Below are 21,205 nucleotides of genomic sequence, written 5' to 3'. Positions count from 1 at the left end.
TGTTTAATTAACTTAAACACACACCAGTAGCAAGGTTATAGCATGTGCTTTTCTCTACAAAGTTAAATAAAAAGCAAATTATTCATCAGGTGTTGCATTGATCAGCCAGTTTGTTTATTGATCATTGCACACATCAAATTATATGTTGACCATTAACATTTCCTTGTCTCTTTTATAGGTGGCACTTGACTCAGAGATGGATAAATAAATAAATAGGTAAATGCATTTGTAGATAGGTTACCCATCAACACAAAGCTAAATCAAAAAGACAGTCAGACCACAGATATCAAATCCCATAGATGACATGGTGGAAAATGCTTTATTTTGCAGGGCAAACAAAAAAAAAACAGTTTGGGGCCACCTAGCCCAAATTCACTCTCGTCTTCAAACACTGTCATTCCAGGTCATTCTTGCAGTAAAGTAAGCACGTGATGGCTGAAAGTCCATAGGTTTTAAGTGCTGGAAAGCAGATTCGCAGAGTGCTTTCGTTCAGACTGTCCCAGTGTCCTCTCACTTGAACACCTTGCCCTCCTTGAAGGCTTTACCCACGTGCTTGAAGTCTCCCTCCCAGGCAAAGTACTCCTTCACCATGGTTTTGCACTCGTCACTGTCAACATCCAGCTTGCGCCAGTCGTATGATTCATAGTCTATCTGCCAGTCTGGGGACAGCTAGAAGGAGAATAAAAACAATCTGTTATTTGTGAATGGGTTATAATTACTTTGATGACTAATGTAACAATTTAAGATTATCCAGTAGAACACACTTGGAGCATATTGAATCATTTAAATCCAGACCAAGCATTCACCATCTTTAAGCACCTTTGTGAAGTGTTTTCATTCAATTAGTTTCTGGTCCCATTTGATTTAATCATTTTGTTTTACTCACTCAGGGGACTTGTCCGTCATCTTATTTTAGTTGCCTTTTGTGGTTAATTTTATTCTCTTGTTAAGCACTCCAACTAGAGGCATCATGATCGATTTGATTTTCAGGTCACGACAATTCGATAGTTTTTTCTTTTACCGGTTGGCTATGCCATTTTAGAAAAATCTTGTCGATTTTTTTTTCTTATTTCAAAAGATGGTCTAAATCAGTGCTTCTCAAATGGTGGGGCGCGCCCCCCTGGGTGAGTTTTTTTTTTGGTGTGAGCTAGCAAGCGCGATGTGTGCTTGTGTATGGTCATATCCGCGCAAAAGGCCACAATTTGTCCCTTTTAAAAGGACAAGCACCCATCCCACGGCGCGTGAGAGTATATAACGTTACCGTAGACCTAAATACTTTTTCCGAGCTCAATAGAGAAACTGTGCGCAGAGATTGTAGAGTTGGAAGATTATAATATTGATTTAGAAGTTATATTTTAAGAAGTGATGACATTAATAAAATCATTTTTAATTTCATAAAACTATTCCAGGCATTCTCAAATAGCCTATTAGATTCATATTATTATTCTGTCATTGATTTAATATTAGTCTAAGCACCTGACTTCTACTTTATTACAGCCAAGTGTTGGGTAAATATTAGCAGGTTCTCAATAGTATTTCAATTTAGGGGGGGACGCGAACATTTCTGTCCCTTAGTGGGGGCATGACAAAATAATTGAGAACCACTGGTCTACATGGTGTCATGAATTAAATAATCTCCAATATCTGTTATTTGCACAGGCCTTATTGTCAAATGTAAATACATTTACAATATAAAAGACATGTTTCAGGTCAATTTGAACCAAAATGTAAAGAAGGTACCTGCAATCTAGTGACTCTTTACGGCAATGTGCACTCAAGGGCTGCCTGTGGAGATGTCCTGCCACATTTGTTGCATGCGTTGCCTGTAGACGAGTGTTCTGACGTCAAATTGTGACCGTGCAGACAAGCGTGTAAACCGTGCAGCTTGAACATGATCTACCGTATTATTTAATCAGTGCGCAAGATTGACATGGACCTGTGTTTTCAGTACAAATTAAACTGTTTTCCCAGTACACACAACCAACTGAGTCCACGGCCCAGTATGTTGTTCAATGGGAACACAAAATACTTCCCCACCGGTGATTTCAGAGAAGGGTTGAAGTTCAGTTGACGTTTTTAGCAGTTGCCATCGTCTCTTTTGACATTTATCTACACCTAATATTTAAGATACATTTTAGATCTTGAGCCTGGATATTATCTGTGCCCATAGCATGAACCAGCCTTTAACTCACTGAAACAGAGGTGACTGGGATGAACATGGTCTCAAGTTTCTCTTCCCCTGTCAGATTAAGACTTTGTGCCATGACTGGACACCGCCTTGCCCAAAGACAGGGGGAACATCCACTAACTGAGAGGAGACTCAGCATCCAACCAAAAAAAGTTCTCTTGGCAAACACATACTTACAATTAGCTTAATGCACACATGAATGACTGCCCAAAACAGGCAACATGTTGCTTCAGGGAGAGGTTGATACCAAATAAGGACATTGTGGAAAGTGTTTCCCATTTAAAATACTTACAGGGAAGACCAGTTCCTGGCCTCTGAATACCCAGATACCAGAGATGCTGCTGTCGTTGTTGGTGCCAAACAAGATGACACTGGCGAAGGCATTCTTTCGGAGTTTGTCCAGGCGCTGGTACATGCCTGTGAAGATCATTGAGTAGTTTGACACATGTTGCGTTTTATAGCAATAGAAAGATACGATGTAAAATCAGTTACATTTGGTTTAAATGACTTAATGGACCCTTGACTGAACATTTATCTGGATGATCCCCATCAAGTTTATGCCTGCCCTTGCAGATATGTTAGCGTTAAGTCTTGTTACTGTGCCCATAGCATGAACCAGCCTTTTACTCACTGAAACAGAGATGACTGGGATGAACATGGTCTCAAGTTTCTCTCCCCCCGTCAGATTAAGACTTGGTGCCATGACTGGACACTGCCTTGCCCAAAGACAGGGGAACATATGTGTTCCAAAAAGGGGTGACTCCTGATTTGAGTGAATGTTTCTTACGGTTTGCTTATCACTGGCTTAAGCAGTGAACAAGCTTCGTTTATTATTCCATAATTATGTATTCTCTTAATGTGCTCTCAATCAACTCCCCAGAAAAAGTTGTGCTACACTTTGAGTTAATTTAAATCGAACATGCCTAACACAACATCCATTTTTAAGTACACTTTCCTCCAATAACATACATTGAAGACCACAGGATATTCTCATAAAGGTTTAAGACTCTTGTGATCACATTCACATGAGGGGATGTAGCATCGTTTTGGAACCATGTAAGCCAACCCCAACAATGGTAGCAAATTCAAGCCAACATGAACAACAAAAATACAGACTAAGCCTAAAATGGAAAATTACATTCTAGAGTTTCAAACCAATGAGTATTGCTTCAGATAAACTATGACTAACGGGGCAAAAAAAAAGCAGGGTGCTGGTAATGTGGCAGCCGAGTCTCACCTGAGATAAGGTTGCAGCTCTTGAAGGTCTGTGTAAGCTCCTCAGGGTATTTGTACTGGCAGAACCAGATTGAGTAACCTTCACGGTCAAATTGGTCCCAGAAGTGGGGAATAGCTACTTTCAGGGTGTCCTCGTTGGAATACTTCCTCTTGAACTCATCAAAGACAAAGGGGCTAAAAAAGAATGGAGAAAATCAGGTCATATACATCTGCTGTCTGAAGATAAAGTGTGGGCAACAGCATAATTAAAAAGGAAATGACTTTACACATGGATGGGCGGTTTCTTTATTAGCCAGCACACCAAACTATTTTGTATGGAGCAAAAAGACGGGACTGAATTGTCGGCGTCTGAAAGCCCAATTAAGGACAGCAGTGTTCTTATACTACCCAAGCCATTTTATTGTCATTTCTGACCAAACGATCAATTGCTGATCTTGGCTTCATTCTGGTCTGTGCCCATAGCATGAACCAGCCCTTTTCTCACTGAAACAGAGATGACTGGGATGAACATGGTCTCAAGTTTCTCTTCCCCTGTCAGATTAAGACTTGGTGCCATGACTGGACACTGCCTTGCCCAAAGACAGGGGACCTTTGCATCCGTTTTGCCCAAAAGGAGGGGATTGTCCCGATTTGTGTACTCGTCTGTTTCTGCCCACACGTTGAACTGAATTGTTCAATATGTCAAGGAATTCACAATGGATGGGAAACTAACCAATAGGGATGGGGCCGATCTGATCCAGTATCGGGTCCGATATGGCCGAAATCTGCGTATCGGATATCGGACTGACAGCTCCGATATTAAAATCCGATTTTTTTTTTTTTTTTTTTACTATGTAAGAGCGAACATGCGCCGACGTTCGGTGGAGGGAGAGAGGACATCACTTTAAAATTTGACATACAGTACATATCAGTTTGTTAGCCAGTGAGCTAACCAAAGCTAATCCAAGTCAAGGAAGTGGAGAGGCTTGTGACAAATCCAGCCAATGTAAAATACAGCCAGAGAGAGGAAGACTGTTTAGACAAAGAGACCACCACATATTCTAGTGGGGCAGAAGTGATCATTGAGAAGGATTTTTTTTGTGTGACTCTATAATTCTGCCTTTAAGATAAACCTATATGCATTTGTGTATATTTATTGCTCTTTTAAATTAGAATTGCTTAAGCCTTCCTAGCCTAATACATAACATCACCACCAACAAAAAAATGCATTATGATATCGTATCGGTCAGTATCGGTATCGGCCGATATCCAAACCCCAGGTATCGGAATCGGAACTAAAAAAAGTGGATCGTCCCATCCCTACTAACCAATAACGCACCCCTTTCAAGTAGAGGGGTATTTTCAGAGATATAATATGCTTAAGTGATATGCATGTAAAAATGTGAAGAGTATAGATGGAAATGCATTCCAAAACAAGTTCTTCAGACAAAGCATAAAGATCTACCTCTTTGGGAGGAGTCCAAAGGGATCCTTGGCTTTGGGCTCAGCAGCCAAAGCAGCATCACAGTCGTCCATCTCCTCCTCTTGGGCAGGCTTCTTCTCCTCCTTTTTCTTTTCTTTCTTCTCCTGGGGCTTGGCTGCGTCCTTTCCTGCCTTCTCTTTCTTAGGAGCCTCTTTCTTGGGCTGCATCTCAGCAAACTTCTTGGCTGGAGGAAAACAAAAACAAAGCACATTATTTGATTGATTTAAGCACTCTGGTTAGGACTTGAGATTGAAATATCTAAAGCTATGCAATTTTATAAAAGTTTTTTTTCCCCTGTAAGTAATTCAGCATCATTTAAATCATTTTAATGCTGTAAATAAAACCCAGTGTTTTTCAAATTACATCTCATTCTTTTAGTGTAATCACCAAACCACAAACGTGCATCTTCTTCACTAAACAACTGTAGCTTCCTTTTTTTGCATGCAGAAGACCAAGATAAGAGTAAAAACTAAGAAAAGTTGCACACCGATTAAAACTACAAGTGGTTTTAGATACTTCGATATTAAATTAAGAATTCTACAGCAAAGACAAGTAATTAAGAGCAGCAGTCCAAATCAGTCAATGACATCATCTGAGCTTTGAAATATTTTGTGCCCATAGCATGAACCAGCCTATAACTCACTGAAGCAGAGATGACTGGGATGAACATGGTCTCAAATTTCTCTTCCCCTGTCAGATTAAGACTTGGTGCCATGACTGGACACTGCCTTGCCCAATGACAGGGGGCAGTTGACTAAACACTAACCGACTAAAATGCAAGCAAAAATGTTGTCTCTTGGAAAACGTCCTTTTAATGATGAGCTGCATTCTGTGCTCCAGCAGCATGATCAATGCATGTGCTTTCTGATCTCATTGCTGGGACTCACCATCAAACTGGGCCATCTTTTCACACAGCTTGACCTCTCCGAGAACAGTCTTGAACTGGGGCTGGTTGACACAGGTGGTGAACCAGCGAGTCACGTTGGGGAAAGGCTGACGGAAAGAAGGCTCCAGCACCTACAGGGGACAGAGAGGTGTAAGGGCCTTCTTGACTCATTGCCGAGATACATGTTTGCCCTAAGTAGTGTTTAAGTGTTGCTTTGGGAATCTTATCTGCTGTGTGTATACCTGTTTGTAGAGCCAGATCATGGAGCAGGCCACTGTGATGTCGGCAAGGCTGACCCTCTCTCCCACCAGGAAGGTACGGGTGTTCAGGTGTTGGTTCAACAGAGTCATGGCCCTCTTCACGTCCTCCTTGGCCTGCTCTGTTGCCTGGATAGTCCCAGAGAGAACAATGACTATGCAGGATTACACAACATAAATAATACATGATCAAGTGCCAAGTCTTAAGTACATGGTGCTGCACTCTGGCCTGAAACTGTCACCCACTTCTAACAAATAATAATTTAAGTATTTGGCTTGACCAGAAAATGGTGATGCAAACCTGCTTGTTGAACTGCATGATTCCCAGAGTGGGGAAGACCCATGCGCTGGCTGGAGGGATGATCTCAGAGTCAGCGAAGCTAACCCACTGCAGCACCTGGGCGGCAGCCTGGGGAGTGGCACCACGCAGGGCATCATTGCTCACTGTAGTCAAAAAATGGAAATTGCTTCCTTTAAGAAATCAGTCATAATTTCATTCCATACTACAAACATGTATAGTAAAACGTATACAACTAATTATTTAGGTCCGACATTGATGCATTAAAATAGACTATATCCTTTCCCAAAATGAGTTAAAGCTTTTGTTTTAACAATTTAATGTAGAAGACCTAGATAGGAGTAACAACTAGGAAAAGTTGCAGACCGATTTTATAACATATGGCTTTAGATACTTCAGATGAATAATTAAGAATTCTATAGCAATGACAAATAATAAATATCAGCAGTATATTTTAGTCTGATTGAGAAAAAATAACACATCTGAGCTTGGATATATTTTGTGCCCATAGCATGAACCAGCCTTTAACTCACTGAGAGAGATGACTGGGATGAACATGGTCTCATGTCTATCTTCCCCTGTCAGATTAAGACTTTGTGCCACGACTGGACACTGCCTTGCCCAAAGACAGGGGGTGTCAACGAACCACTAATGTCTATCAACCATTTTACACACTGAGGACATAGAAAAGGTTGGCTTGTATGGCATTCACAATTTTGTGGTATGAATGTATTCCCCTCAAAAAGATCTGGTTAAGTGGAGAAACTAAGCATTACATCTACAGGAATGTATTGCACTTCTTTTGGGTAAACTACTGTTTTTGGATGAACAAATTGATGTATAAGAGAAGTAGGCTGCATTCACGCCAAATCAGGTAACAGGTTCTAATTCATATGAATGAGTCCTGTCCGTCTTAGCTGGTGTAGTTTAAGCCCCGGCAGCTGCAGGAAAGACACAGGCGGATGCAGTAAAAAAAGAACACCTTCTCAACTTTTGGAGAAACGCATCCATAATTCACACTGAACTGAAGCAGTCAATAACGGCACGGGAGGGTCTTCCAGCGACAGAGTTGACAACACGTAAGGTGTACTGTTGTGTATATAAAGTAAAACTCCTAACACGCACAACACTGAAGCCATTAACTGCACTGCCTGATTTGGTTTGAACAAAGCCTTAAGATAAAAAGTATATGAAAGACTTACAGTAGTGAGCAATGGCATTACTCTCAAACAGACAGAATCCGTCATCTCCCTGGTAGGCAGGTACCTACAAAAGGGCAGAAATAAAGAACTTAAGACATATAGCATTTTCAGATATGCATGTTACGCAACGGTGGTGTAGTCAAACCGGTTAAAAGCCCTTCTGCTTAGGGATTTAATAATTGGTTAATCACTCAATGAAAACATGCAGTTTCAGATTTGATAAGTTCGCTTTTGACAAGAATAAAGAGCTTCATGTTGAGCAAACAGTGCACAACTGGAACAATCCCTTTCCAACAACTCAGCCCCCCGTTTGCACTTACCTTGCCCAGAGGGAAGTTGTTAAGGAAGGTAGGAGTACGGTTCGTCTGCCCGAAGGTGAAGGCAGGAGGGGTGCTGGCAACTTTGAGGCGAGCACCACTGTACTGGGCTGCGACCTGGGCCTTGAAGGCCCGCCAGTTCTCTGGGTATGTGTACAGAGTCTAGAAAGAAAGGAGATTACAATGCACAATCAAAACAGTGTACACACTTTTATCTAATTTGACTATATCACATTTTTGCTGGTAGGTTGGCATAAAGTGGGGTCAAACTAGGGATATTCTCATTGCAATCTCTCAATTAAAAAAGGTCAAAACATACTAGGCCTTTAGTGTAGCTAAATTTATATATTCTTATTTTTTATGACAGTGAAATATCTAGAAAAAAAACAAAAATCCAGTTACAATTAGGTAAACGTGGTTTTATGGGGCTCTTAACAAATGTATGATGCAATACAAAAACAGGATGCTCGACCACTTCATAATATACAGGGCAGGAATGTGGGCTGGGTAAAGCTGAAAACAGTTAAAAATACAAGCTACATTGGCCAAATTTAGGTTGTTATCCCCAACTACAGGCAATATTTAGTTATATTCACGTGGCATTTAGCTTACTTTAAATGCTATCTAATGCTAGCTATCGGTACCGGCAATATTACCCTATAGTCATTGTATACATTGATTGAGATTATTAAGTCAAATACGGGTTAGCCTTGGGACTATGTAAACTGGACGTAATCACCAATGTTAAGCCAAACAAATCTATAAATGCAACCATACGTTTCTATCGCTTAAAATTGGTAAAAGGTAACGTGGCAAAAACCTGGGCCAGAAGAGGGGCGTCATTCAGAGTGCAACGTCAGGGTAACAAAAGCTAACGTCTGTCAGAAAGGTCTCTGAATGAAATTCTTCGTAAATAAACCAAGCAAACGCTACTTTACGGACTGATGGCTTTGTTTTTGGACAAAAGTGTCCAGTGAGAGAGCCGATGGACCTGATATTCGGAGGATTGCATTGGGAAAGTTGAAAGAAAACTCCATACTGCCCATCTCTCCATCTTACTCACCCCTGCCGCCATCTTCAGGTCGAGAGAAAGAGAGAGCGGCGCACACCACTGACGTATTTACGCATGACAGACGTGCGACGTGCGCGCCCCTTTTGTCGTTCATGTTTTGCGTCCTTTCTTTATATGTCCATAGATAGTATAATATTATACTATCTATGGTCCATGCCTGGGAGTGATTCTAAACATTGTACATTGTATCTACATATTTTACACAGTTGCAGCTGTGCAACAGATCTCTCAGCACAAAAAAGAGCCAAGCTCTTTAGAAATTTGGTCATATTTGAGACATAGAAAGAGGATACAAAGACATAAAACCACATACAATACTTCATTATGGTCCACATACAAATGAAAGAAATATAGAAAGTTCAGATGGAATTTATTAAATCAATAATGAAAAAACTGTAAATGAATAACATGAGCCACGTATATTGAATTATCAAGGGAACAACATTGTCACTGAATCTTACAAAAGCTCCAATAAAGGAAAATTACAAATCTAAGTTGTACGGAATAATAATAAAAAAATAGACAATAACTATGGGCTTCACCACATATCACCATGTCTCATCAATCAGTGTAGAAAATTGTTAATTTAAAAAAGAAATAACTGGGCTATAACATAAAATGTCCAATGTGAAATGTGCTCTCCCCCAGGGTTGAATCAGCTCACAAGACCTGGAAATGCAAAAGCCAAAGATAAATAACAAAACAGAAAATATAATAATTTTACAACTCAGGTCAAACACAGTCAAATCGCTCTATTTCCGCCGCAGCAACCAACACAAAGCAGAAAAACTGCAAACCACAATTCCCTTAGTGTTGAATTTTTTTTTACATTAAATATATCTATGCCAGGGATTTAAAAAAATCATGCCAATTTCAGTAGCAGGTCTTCCATTTATATGTCAGTATTCTGTGTAGTACTCACCCAGATAATCGTCCATAAGAGATCCAATAGCAAACTGAAAAACAAGGGAAAGTTAGTTTTTAACTTGCTGTAAATTAATAAAGTACATGACTTCCATTTGCTACTCTACTGTGTAAGTCTTAAAAGGTGACCTTTTCCTGTTAATTGTTGTCTATTGCGAGGTGAAATATATGGGACTGCTAAAAGAAAAATACACTTACAATGTCATTCTTGTCCACTCTTGTTCCCACAATCTTTAGCCGGATCTCATCATCTTGCTGGATTACAATGTCCTTGTAAATATGAGAAGAAAACATCCATAAATGCAAGAGGCAGCAACGGTAAAAACAGCAGCAAGTGGCACCACTGCTACTTTGCATACAGAATTTATGATTTATGACGTTGAAGGAAAAATAGCTGCTTTAATACCAGTAAAACTTTAACTACTAAAGTAGTTCAGACCAAAGATTCGCCTTGCAACGAGATGCAATTGCAACTGCTCGCAACGAGCTGGCCTGGACGTTTTAAAACTGGAACTTGCGATTTGACATGTTGAATCTCCTGCGACTCCTTGCAACGGCTTGCAACGAGCAGTTCACACTGCTGCGATTTCTCCCCAGCAACGTTCTAAAACCGTCTCATCGCAAGCAGTTGAAAGGCGAATCTTTGGTTTGAACTGGGCTTAACATGACACTTTTTTTGTAATTTTAACCTACAGGAGCAGGTCATGAGAAATAACAATGAATATTCTTACCTCGTCAACTGTCTTATAACAAGGAGGATTAGAGTTGGGGTCAAACTCCATTTCTGAGGGGATGGACTGCAAAAACAAAAGTTTATTGTGAGATAAAAAAAATGAAAGGGGTATTAAAAGCCAACAACTGTAGATGTTAAGCTGACTCACATGGCGGGAGATGAAGCAAGACATGGGACCAATTTCTGTGAATAATCCAACCTGAAAGAAATAGAGAATAAATATAAAATGTAGATAAAGATTTGTTTTTAAGATCTTCATTATCAGTTCTTCATCACTTAATATTGAACACATCAAGCACTACAGGGACATAAACTCTTAACTGGAAGCAAAACTAGGCATGAGCCGATACAAAATACAGGTACCCGAGGCCATGTGTTGTGTTATCTCTATAATTAATGTTATTCAGTCACAAAGCAAAATTTTAAACTTTTTAAGTACATGATTCATAGGAAAACATAAACTTACATGCACTTTTGCCATTTAAATAACCAAATATTTCAGAAGTAAAGGTTGACGTTTCAGACATTAGAAAATGTTAGCAATCAATGCAGTTCAGAAATATTGATATCATAGTTTCGATATGTGAGAATTAATGTCAGATCTCACATGCTCTCATCAGGTAAAAATTATGTTCCACCTTAAATATATCTGTATAGTGGTCAATACAACTGACACTGTATTTTTCCTCACCTTGTTAACCTGAGTGACCACAGCATCCACCACTTCCCCTTTGAATGGGCGGAACACGATGGCCTTGTACTTGACTGGATAGAGGACAAACCCTCTCCCCGGCTGGATTACACCTGCTCCAATGTTGTCAATGGTGGTGACTGCAATGACGAAGCCATACCTGGAGGAGGGATAAAAATAGAGGAATAACATGTATGTCAAGCTAGTGGTCCATGAATTTAAAAAAATGTGGCCTGATCTTATGTATTCAGCGTTTTTTTTAATTAAAAAACGCAACATTTTCCAAATGCCACAGATCAATTGACTCATAATGACTTAAGTTAAACTTTAGCTTTGAAAATAACTAAATAAATGATGGCACAATTTCTCAAAATAGCATAATACCTCCAACATGTCACTGAATTGGCCAATTAACTTACATTTCCCAGCAAAGTACAGCCTCTGTACCATTAAACCAAGAAGCCCATAACAGAAACTGTTAACTAATAATTTGATGCAATGAATTAAGTCTCGCAGACACCCACTTGCCAGTGCATGTACCCTCCACCTCTGTGAAAAGCTTCTGCTTCACGGTGTTGAGGAGGTTTGGACCAAAATACCTCGGGTGAAGTAGGATTTCATGCTCCAGAGAAATCTGTCAACACACACAATGCACACGTTTATAAGACAACAACGGGGGGAATACCTTTTTATAAGGCAAGGCACGTTTATTTATAAAGCGCAAAGAATACGTACAAAAGCAATTCAAAGTGCTTTACAAGGGCATACAATCAGTTTTAAGTTAAATTAGAATGCGTTGACTGCAGCTGATCAAAGACAAATAGATGGTATGTCTACATTTGTTTGAAACAACAACAAAGCAAAAATCGATGCAACGAGGATTGAGAAAAAAGTTGTGTCCACCTACACTAGTTATGCTAACGAAGCTGCAATCGTGCTAGCCACACATTTATAAACAAAACATCCACGCATTGCTATGAGCCGGCCTATAACCAGAATATTAAGCACATACTTACATGGTAAAACATATCTATTGTCAACTCCAATCCTTACTGGATTGATGTTCTTGTTTGGGTAAATTATCCAAAACGTCTTTCACTGAATGAAAAAAAAAAAATGTGTGGCTCGTTCACGACCAGATCATTTCCGGGTCACGGGGTCGATGTCGATGAGGTTGTTGTTGCCCTGGATACTGTCTCTCGGGTAGCGTCCGGATACTATCTATGCATGGAACATCATTTCAGAGTCCTTTCTTATCATTTGGCAGCAAAATAAAACACTACTCTAAGCATAGGCGCAATTTAAATAATCGAAAACTAACAGCTTGATGTCTGTAAATTGCATAACTTAAAATCAACCAGTCTGTACCCCTCCGCGAGTCCGCTTGCAGCCTGGCCCCTGGCGGCGAGGAGGATTAGTGCACGGGGGCGGACAGCAGGCGCGACTCAATGCTGCACTGTGATTGGTGTTTGTGTTTTAACTGAACATCTATCGACGAAGCAAAACAGTAGACTTTGGCTGCACTGAATTATACAATACAAAGTGACAACATGCAAATACATATTCTTAACTAAAATAGAGGCTAATTCGAAGGTTGGAAAACTAAATTAAATTTTGACTTTACTACGTTAGCAGTGGTATGTCATGACTTCCTTATATTAATAATTCTGGGCAAAGTTGAACCTACCCGAGCTGACAGCAGGTTTTGTAGGCTATAGTGCTCCGGGATTCTCTCCTTCATTTTCAAGCCTTTTTTGTTTGTTTGTTTGATTGATTTACAGCGGACTAAAATGGCGAACAACCTTGTCTCAAAGTTATTTCGTCTCCATGCCTTCACACAGCTGGTAAGTTGTCGTATACTTTTCCTCTTGTGCTCCGCCCTGTCTTTAGTCCAACTGTGGGACCCATGTGTCTCCTCCATGGTCTCCTCCTGTCCCCCGTCTAGGCGTCCCTCCAGTCGGGCTGCGTGTCTCGGGGGAAGGCGGCGGTAGCGTCGGGGACCAGACGTTTCTCCAGCGACCCGCCACTGGAGCAAGTCAGTCGCTATCCGATTCCTTACAAGAAAGACCTACCGTATGATATAGTGGAAGTTATGGACGAAGTTGAGTCAAAGGTAAAATCCTTAATATATGAAGAGGCATTCAACTGCTCCTTTCAAAGAGGAATTATGTTTTTTTTCTCTATCAAATTATATTTAGGCCTATATTTTTTCCCTAACTATCGTGTTTTCATCTTATTGTTTACTTAATGGAGTAGGGCCCTCTTCTGATAGCCTATTAGGCCTGTGTATAAATCATTGTCAATAAAATGAATTTTAGAAGAAAAAAGAAAGGCATTCAACTGCACATTACAAGTGTCTGATTTGACTAAACTTCATATTTCCTTACAGGGAGGCTTTTTGCCAAACGTCTTCAAAGTCCTCTCTCACAGACCTGCAGAGTTCAGAGCCTTTTTCGCCTACTACAATGAACTTATGAACAAAGAGACAGGTTTGTTTCTGTGTGTGTATTTCTGTTGTGGCTTGGCAGTAAGTGCAAGTGGTTTGGCTCAGGGGCTTTGACATTAGTTTCAGAGGCATCCAAGCTTGGAGCCCCTGAAGGTATAAAAACTATATCCTGACTTGTCCCAGAGCCCTACTACTATGGGCCCACGCTTGACTCCCTATTCAGCAACCCGTGTCAGGGGCTATAAATTCAAGCGACACAAACGCCAATGCAACTACCTTTGTAGACTCGCTTTTTACAGGCTGTACTTGGGGTGTGTTGTACTTTTGTTCACATGAGGAGGCAGGTGTGGTAACTTACTGTATCTGTTTCAGTTAATTGTCAAACAGGGTGCGGAAGTGTGGCCAAAGCTGGGTAAATAGCCTACAAAATGGGTAAATACCAGGTAGAGAAGCAAAATACAAGAACTGTCATCCAGGGCCGCCGTAAGCAGCATTGGCTAAAATGTATGTGGAGTAGAAACCATACCCGCTCAGATACAGACTGGTACCTAAAACAGGCCCAGTAGGTTTTTTGGACACATCCTGTAGATCCAATGACCCAGGCTGCATCTTTTTACTCTATTAATCTGTAGCATACAGGCAACCTTTGCAATGCACATGTCATATTTAGGTGGCCATGTTCACGTTTGCGTGTGCTGTAAAGAGGGCATCTGAGACAAACAATGAACTGAAAAGACGTCAAATGTGTCAAATTAAGTGAGGGGGACTGAGAGGGACGTAATACAACTGAAGGAGTTGTTGAAACAGGACACATACACAGTATTGTATGCCTTTTATTTCATTTGGTTTCAAATTTAAGTTGCAGTTGTGAACAATACTTTCGTATTCAGTTTTCTGAAATAAAACCGAATGGGTGTTTAGTTAGCCTACATGTGAGACTTATTTACCAAGAGAAACTTGGACCTTGAGGCTAAAACAATGAAGAATCAGTTACTCGGAATATGTACGTTTCAGCTTTCCAGAGATTTAATGATTAAAAACATTAAGACATTAAAAACTATGTGGAACAGTACCAAGTTTGTTAAAAACATCACATCTCTAAAAGTGATGAAATATTATTAAAGTGCTTGTGGCAGTGAACAACAGCATGAGGGCACAGCCAGCCCTGATGTTATGAATTTTTTACGTTCTTGTTTTGCAATTTTTTGAAATTAAATGAATATGTCTTCTAGGCGGACTAACCAAGGCAGATCGGGAGCTGATTGTCGTGGCTACCAGTATCCACAACAAATGCCTCTACTGTGTGGTATCCCACAGTGCACTCCACCGCATCTACTCCAAGAAACCCACTCTTTCCGATCAGGTATCAACCTAAAATAAATGAATTAAAGATTAAAATGAACACATTCCACACTCAGTTTAATTAGCTTCCTTCCTTCTTTTCCCTCAGGTCACTGTTAACTACGAGAACGCAGATCTGTCAGCCCGGGAGCGCGCCATGCTGGACTTTGCCATGGCTGTGTGCCGCAGCGACACAATCACAGAGCAGCATTTTGGGGCTTTGGAGGAGGTTGGCTTTGACCGTGAAGACGCCTGGGACATCGCCGCCATCGCTGCTTTCTTCGCCATGTCCAACCGGCTGGCCCACCTCACCGACATGAGGCCAAACGTAGAATTTTATAACATGGCCCGTGTACCGCGGGACAAGAGCAAGGACAAAGGGCAAGGGAAAAAGGAGTAGTGTTACAGAAATGGTGGTCAGAGTCAGTGGTGAAATGTGACACTCACATTATTTTTACGTTACGTTTTTTCTAACTGCATTACTGTGGTTATTACGTCTAATTTATTAACATTGACATCTTCAATTGAAGTTGGTTCTGTTTGTTCATTTGCCATTTGCCATATGTGGGGAAAATACGTCTTTTTGCATCTAGTTGTCCATTAGGCCTATATTACATTGAGTGGAAGTAGCCTACTTTCTTTCGTATCTTGCTTGTCTTGTGTTATGATGTATTGCTTAGTGCATTGTTACTGTCTCTGCAAATAATAGTGTAAATACGTTTAACCCTTGTAAACATGTGCTGTAAATTTTACAGTTTTTTTCGATTGCTAAACCACAGTGGGCACAACTGGAGCGACAAGTGCAAAACTCTAACAACAGTATGCAGAGCAGCGGTTCATTCGGGCCAAACTCTAGCTTGTTTTTCATTGATAAAACACAATTTTCAAAACTCTACACACCTATCTCATGGCTTAACCACAACCTGCACAACACTGTGGATTTCCAGCACTTTTTTTCAAACGCTAACACACTACTGCCACAACTGTAAACCACAGACACGTTTTGATCTGGCCCGCGAATCAATTCGGCCGATTTGAATCAATTCTGAAAAAAATTAATAAAAATTCTTCTTCATGGAGCCTGTGCCATATCCGCACGTCGCATATGCTCCCAACTGTTAGGAAACTTACATGGCTTACAGCTAGGAATGTCTGCTGAAAGTTCTACAGCTCAGGATTTTAAGCCATGAATTGATGAACTTGCATCTAAGAAGAGCTGTCAGTTTTCTGAGGGCTGTAAATAGGCCAATATATGTGGCCAAAAAGCATGCTAATATTGATGATTGATTGTGTCAAGTGTCTAAGGCAGTGGTGTCAAACATCCGGCCCGCGACTTGAAGAGCACACATTTCTGAGCATTTAAAAAAAAAGTAAGTTAAATTGAAATTAAATTAAATTGGGAAAAACGTATTCCAAAACAACAAATAACCTCTGTATTTAAAAATAAATCAAAGCAGTAGAAGTTGCACTTTTATTTAATTGTATTTTGTACTGTCTGCATGTTTGCACAAAATGTGTCCCTGTACATATAGTAAACAAAATTGGACAACTGTAAGGTCAGTGCCTGTTGTATTTGTGTATTCAAATAAACAGTTGTTTATTTCATTAGTGCGTATTGGCATCTTTGAGCAAAATACCCCCAACATTTTTGCTGCGGCGCCGCGCCGCACCTCCTATTCCCATGGCCAGCAGCAACCTTTACTAAGACATTTCCTGGGGGCTACAGAGATCCCTTGCGATCCGTGATAATGTAGGTTACATATGTAGGCTGAGTTATAAAGCATATAACTGAAAAACAAAGCTAAAGATTTGGATTTGACTTATGTACGTTATTTTGCCATTATTTTACTGGTCCGGCCCACTTGAGATCAGAGAGGCTGTATGTGGCCCTCGAACCAAAATGAGTTTGACACCCCTGGCCTAGTGCATTTCAAACACTGCAGATTGCAATTTCAACTGAAACACTAAGAAGGTGTCTTGTTTTAGACTTGTTAGTGAACATATACAGTATAAAGGGAAAACTCAAAAATATATATTTTTTTGTAAATGGACCAATGAAGACAGGTTGTTGGAGGGAGAAGAGTGGCAGTGAGAGTGTGGATGTGTGGAGGAAGACCTAGAAGACATAGAGCTGTAATGTCTGATGAAATACAGTAAGGGCTACACTGATAGACCCTGTTGTGAATCATGGTCTCTCATTGAGAGAGGCAGGGTTGAGAGTGCAACCCAATCTGCAAAAATCTAAAGTTGCATCTGTAATACGAATTTTCCAGCAAACAAACAGCTTAGAGTTGCATCCTTACAGTAAATGACAACATTACAGGATATATTTCTGTATTACAATTATAGAATATTTGCACAGATAAATACTACATTTAGAAATGTTTTCAATAAAATATACAACATTTTTATCTATTGAAGCAAACTTCTGATTTTCATTTCTTTTTGTTTTCCTAAAAAAACTGGTATGTTATAAAATAAACAATTTAATGTGAAAGAATTTCACCCTTTCATCAAAGAAAATATTACGTAATCTGTGTGAAATAACTCAAATTATTCAAACTGTAAAGATTAAAAGTTTGTAATTTATGCATTGGGGTTTGATGCTAGTGTTTGTACTCTGAGCATATTCTGAGTGAGTGTGTGTTATCTCAGTGAGGACAATTCATAGTGTTTGCTGCACTGAGCCTATTTTGCAGGTGAAGTGAACTGGTCAGCTCCAGTGACTGTTGGTAGTGCAGACTGCAGTTAGAGTTTTGCACATTGAGCTACAGTTGTGCCCACTGTGGGTTAGCAATCGAAAAAAACTGTAAAAGCAAATACTGCCTCCCTGAGCTTTCCCTTTATCCTCCAAATAAACAATATTTTTAAACATTTATTTTTCTGACTAAACCACTTCACTTTTACTAAGCTTGTCGTCTTTGGGAAGAATTGATGTATACCTTTTTCACAGTTCAATGCTGGCAGGACAGTCAGTGGTGGAATGTCTAAAATGAAGAAATTGTTATTTGTGGATGAGAGGCTATCACCACTAGATGGCACCACATCTACACATATTTAGATGTATACTGCTAGAGTATTAGTAAGATTAATATGATCTATAGCCCATAAGAGAGTGAAAGATATTAGAAAAAATAACCATATAGGGAGAGAACTAATGCGAGTGGAGTTATCTCTAAGCTGAAACATGATCCAACTGAACAACATGATTAGAAACATACATGATGGGTGCAATTTGAATCAGTAATTTACAGGTTACAAATGGTTGCAATGAGAGCACCTATACGCAAATTGTCTTTTATTTTCCATGTGCATCCCAAAAAGTACCTCCCTGAATATTTTGTGAGATATTCCCACTAGACAAAATGTATTTGACTGTGAATGGAGCAAGTGACCGATTTCAGTCCAGAAGAAGAACCGCAAATAATTTACCAGTCTGAACAGGATGAGGGAACATTTGCCCAAAACTCTGAAAGTCATCCAAATTGATAGAGTGGAGTGGGAACTCTTCAAGTATACAAACACACTCCCCTTGGCAGAGCTTGGGACACGTTCAGTTCTGTGAAAGTCAATCCATTGATGTGAGTAAAGGTCATTGTCTTCCCAGGACTTCTCCTGTCCTCATAGTCCTGATTAAGTGTCATATATCTCAGGAACTGCTCATGTACCATAACAGTTCTTCATTTAGCTCTAACCCTTCTGACCCCCATGTCTCTTGTTTGTATTAAAAGGAGACAACAAGCTCCAAACAAAAATAATGTTTGGTATATGACTGCCCAGTCACACACAAAGTCTCTAACCTCTGTATGGAATAGAATAGAATTCAATGTTATGTAATGCAATGCAATGCAATGCAATATATTATCATAAAATAGGCCTACAATACAATAGGACATCTCCTGGCGATTGATCACATTAAAACAAGGGTTATGGCTTTCAGGTAAAGGCTTTCACCCTATTCTACTGTAGGCTACTCTCTCAGCGCATTGATGGAAAAATCAATATGATTGTATCCCTGTTGCAAACTAGAAAGAGGGTGTTGGGAGGTTTGCCACCATGCCTTCATTCACTGGAGGGGGATAAAAACCAGTGTCACCTCACTCACACGTCAAACGGGGCATAGAGGAGCAGGGAGGTTGTTGGTCAAGGAACCACAAGACTGGTGAACACCAGAGACCAGTGTCGAAGTACTCAAGACTATTTTTGATATGAATACCGGCCTTTTGACCACGTTTTAAAGGTCTCAGTGACGTCTCGGAATCTGTGGCATTTTAACTCGGTCTTGGCTCGGTCTCAGACAAAGAGTAGAATTTAATTTATTTTGGTTTGTTGGAAATGTGGATCTTTCGGATCAATCTGAGGAGTGCCTTTGGTTACAGTATGTTCCATATTTTACCATAAGAGTGTCATGCAGTGTAGGTCTTGCACGGTTCTGGTTGTGGTCTTGATTGGGTCCTAACCCCTCAAAGGCTTTGCCTTCGTCTGTTGGTTTAGGTCTTCACTACAACACTACCAGAGACGTAAACATACGTTTTGAAGCATAACTGCGTGTGGATGGGCATTGCCTGAGATGAAAGGACAAAAGGTTAAATATATCGTCTTTGTCTGAGAAAACCCTCACAATGGTTTCTAAGGGAACTTACAGCAGTTTCCGAGGGGATTTTGCGTAAATGCATCACTTAACTACTTAGAGATTTCACTAACACCACATTAGAGCCACTATCTGAAATGACTGAAATGTACAAAATGATGGTAATCTTTTCAAAATAGGGGCTTCCCTCCGACTATAAAGTTCATGTTTGAAACACGTAAGCACCGTCTAGACTACCGCCTGAATAGAAAGGAATCGTGAACCACAGCCATGATTAGCAAAATAACTTTCAATCTTAAATGTTAAGCCTTTAAAGAGCTTTAAGAAAAATGGTAATTTTCAGTTGTTAGCTCTAGAAGAGCTATGATGTGAGATTGTTTGTTACTTGTTTACTTGTTACCAAAGTCAAAATAAAGACCATGCATGGTGATGTCCTCAAAAATATCTTATCAAGATAAAATAACATAAAGTCATTGTTTCCATTTGTGTTCCAAAGGTTTCCATTACATCACTCCTCTGGGACATACTGTAAGCTTTCAGAAATCTGGATTTATTCCTGTTATTTGGAATGTATTTTTTTATAATACACCTTTGTCTCCAGAGGTCCAGCCCACATATACTGTAGCTCAAGGAGAGATAAGAAGCGGGATTTTTTGGAAGAAGTGCCTGTCATATATATATTTGTTTGCCTCCTCTGGGTCAAACATAACCACTTTAATTTAACTCAACTGTTGACACTATCTGTAACATCACATTTCCAAGCATTTGCAACAAAACCACACACCACAGACAGTGAAGTTTCCTGCATGTAAGGGCATAAGGTGGGAAATTCTGATGTGGTACAGACAGAGATAAGGTATTCGGAATCATGATAAGAAGCAACTTTTTTCAGGTACATCAGTGAAGTAGATGAGTCAAATACTTTACCAGATTAAAGACAGTGGCTGCTACATGGCAATACAATCATGTTTGTTTTTGTTTTGTTTTTATATACAATGCACATATTCCTTTAGTATTCAAGAAAAACTTGCTATTAACAATGTCTAATAAATTAGTCTTAATATACAGTCCCCTCTAATAGTATTGGAACAGTGAGGCCAATTCCTTTAATTTTGCTGTAGACTGGAAACATTTGGGTTTGACACCAAAATATGAATATGAGACAATAGATCAACATTTCAGCTTTAATTTCCAGGTATTCACATCTGGAACTGATACGCAACTGAGAAGATAGCATTATTTGTAAAGGAACACCACATTTTTAGGTGAGCAAAAGTATTGGAACAGATTAAAATAAATTAGAGTGAAAAAGACTTAATATTTTGTAGCAAAGCCTTCGCTTGCAATAACTGCATCAAGCCTGTGATCCATTGACATCACAAAACTTTTGAATCCTCCTTTTGTGATGCTTTTCCAGGCTTTCACCGCAGCCTCATTCAGTTGCTGTTTGTTTACTCTCTCCAGTCTCCTCTTTAGCAGGTAAAATGCTTGCTCTATAGGGTTTAAGTCTGGAGATTGACTTGATCAGTCTAAGTTACTGCGAAGGATTTGCAACAAAATA

The 21,205-nt window shown here is 39.8% G+C and overlaps 3 protein-coding genes across 4 annotated transcripts; 1 reads left to right on the top strand and 2 right to left on the bottom strand.

The window, feature by feature from the left end:
- Positions 1-286: 286 nt before the first annotated feature.
- eef1g (eukaryotic translation elongation factor 1 gamma) lies at positions 287-8,947 on the bottom strand. Its single transcript, XM_080035247.1, has 10 exons — positions 8,910-8,947; positions 7,850-8,008; positions 7,530-7,593; positions 6,331-6,473; positions 6,015-6,158; positions 5,774-5,903; positions 4,869-5,070; positions 3,426-3,598; positions 2,481-2,605; positions 287-669 (listed from the first exon to the last, which is right to left on the bottom strand). Exons 1-10 carry the CDS (start codon positions 8,919-8,921, stop codon positions 511-513), a joined length of 1,311 nt encoding a protein of 436 aa, XP_079891373.1. The 5' UTR covers positions 8,922-8,947; the 3' UTR covers positions 287-510.
- A 324-nt stretch (positions 8,948-9,271) lies between these two features.
- On the bottom strand, positions 9,272-12,456 carry polr2g (RNA polymerase II subunit G). Its single transcript, XM_080035104.1, has 8 exons — positions 12,283-12,456; positions 11,791-11,900; positions 11,267-11,426; positions 10,724-10,774; positions 10,574-10,639; positions 10,041-10,112; positions 9,841-9,874; positions 9,272-9,587 (listed from the first exon to the last, which is right to left on the bottom strand). The coding sequence occupies exons 1-8, from the start codon at positions 12,292-12,294 to the stop codon at positions 9,574-9,576; spliced, it is 519 nt and encodes a 172-aa protein (XP_079891230.1). The 5' UTR covers positions 12,295-12,456; the 3' UTR covers positions 9,272-9,573.
- A 306-nt stretch (positions 12,457-12,762) lies between these two features.
- On the top strand, positions 12,763-16,608 carry LOC307256206 (uncharacterized protein). Of its 2 annotated transcripts, XM_080035102.1 has the most exons (6): positions 12,763-12,903; positions 13,048-13,110; positions 13,212-13,379; positions 13,656-13,755; positions 14,945-15,075; positions 15,163-16,608. In XM_080035102.1, the coding sequence occupies exons 2-6, from the start codon at positions 13,057-13,059 to the stop codon at positions 15,451-15,453; spliced, it is 744 nt and encodes a 247-aa protein (XP_079891228.1). In that variant the 5' UTR covers positions 12,763-12,903; positions 13,048-13,056; the 3' UTR covers positions 15,454-16,608. The 2 variants fall into 2 exon arrangements, with proteins under 2 accessions (XP_079891228.1, XP_079891229.1); XM_080035103.1 differs by having other exon boundaries at positions 12,763-13,110; positions 15,140-16,608.
- The last annotated feature ends 4,597 nt before the right edge of the window (positions 16,609-21,205 follow it).

Source organism: Ammodytes marinus (assembly GCF_949987685.1).
Source record: "Ammodytes marinus genome assembly, chromosome: 10".
NCBI classification, from domain to species: Eukaryota; Metazoa; Chordata; class Actinopteri; order Uranoscopiformes; family Ammodytidae; genus Ammodytes; species Ammodytes marinus.
The sequence above is the reverse complement of the archived record's forward strand: the minus strand, read 5'-3'. Positions and strand labels throughout refer to the sequence as shown.

Bases quoted from the DNA above. Each gene is read 5' to 3' on its own strand.
- polr2g (XM_080035104.1), bottom strand. The intron at 11,427-11,790 runs GTGGGTGTCTGC...TCCCTCCTCCAG, and splicing joins GAGGGTACATGCACTGGCAA to GTATGGCTTCGTCATTGCAG. The intron at 10,640-10,723 runs GTGAGTCAGCTT...TTGTTTTTGCAG, and splicing joins CTTGCTTCATCTCCCGCCAT to TCCATCCCCTCAGAAATGGA.
- eef1g (XM_080035247.1), bottom strand. The intron at 6,159-6,330 runs GTTTGCATCACC...GGGACTATCCAG, and splicing joins TCATGCAGTTCAACAAGCAG to GCAACAGAGCAGGCCAAGGA. The intron at 3,599-4,868 runs GTAGATCTTTAT...ATTCTTTTTTAG, and splicing joins TTTGGACTCCTCCCAAAGAG to CCCCTTTGTCTTTGATGAGT.
- LOC307256206 (XM_080035102.1), top strand. From the start codon at position 13,057: ATGGCGAACAACCTTGTCTCAAAGTTATTTCGTCTCCATGCCTTCACA. The intron at 13,111-13,211 runs GTAAGTTGTCGT...TCCCCCGTCTAG, and splicing joins TCCATGCCTTCACACAGCTG to GCGTCCCTCCAGTCGGGCTG. The intron at 13,380-13,655 runs GTAAAATCCTTA...ATTTCCTTACAG, and splicing joins TGGACGAAGTTGAGTCAAAG to GGAGGCTTTTTGCCAAACGT.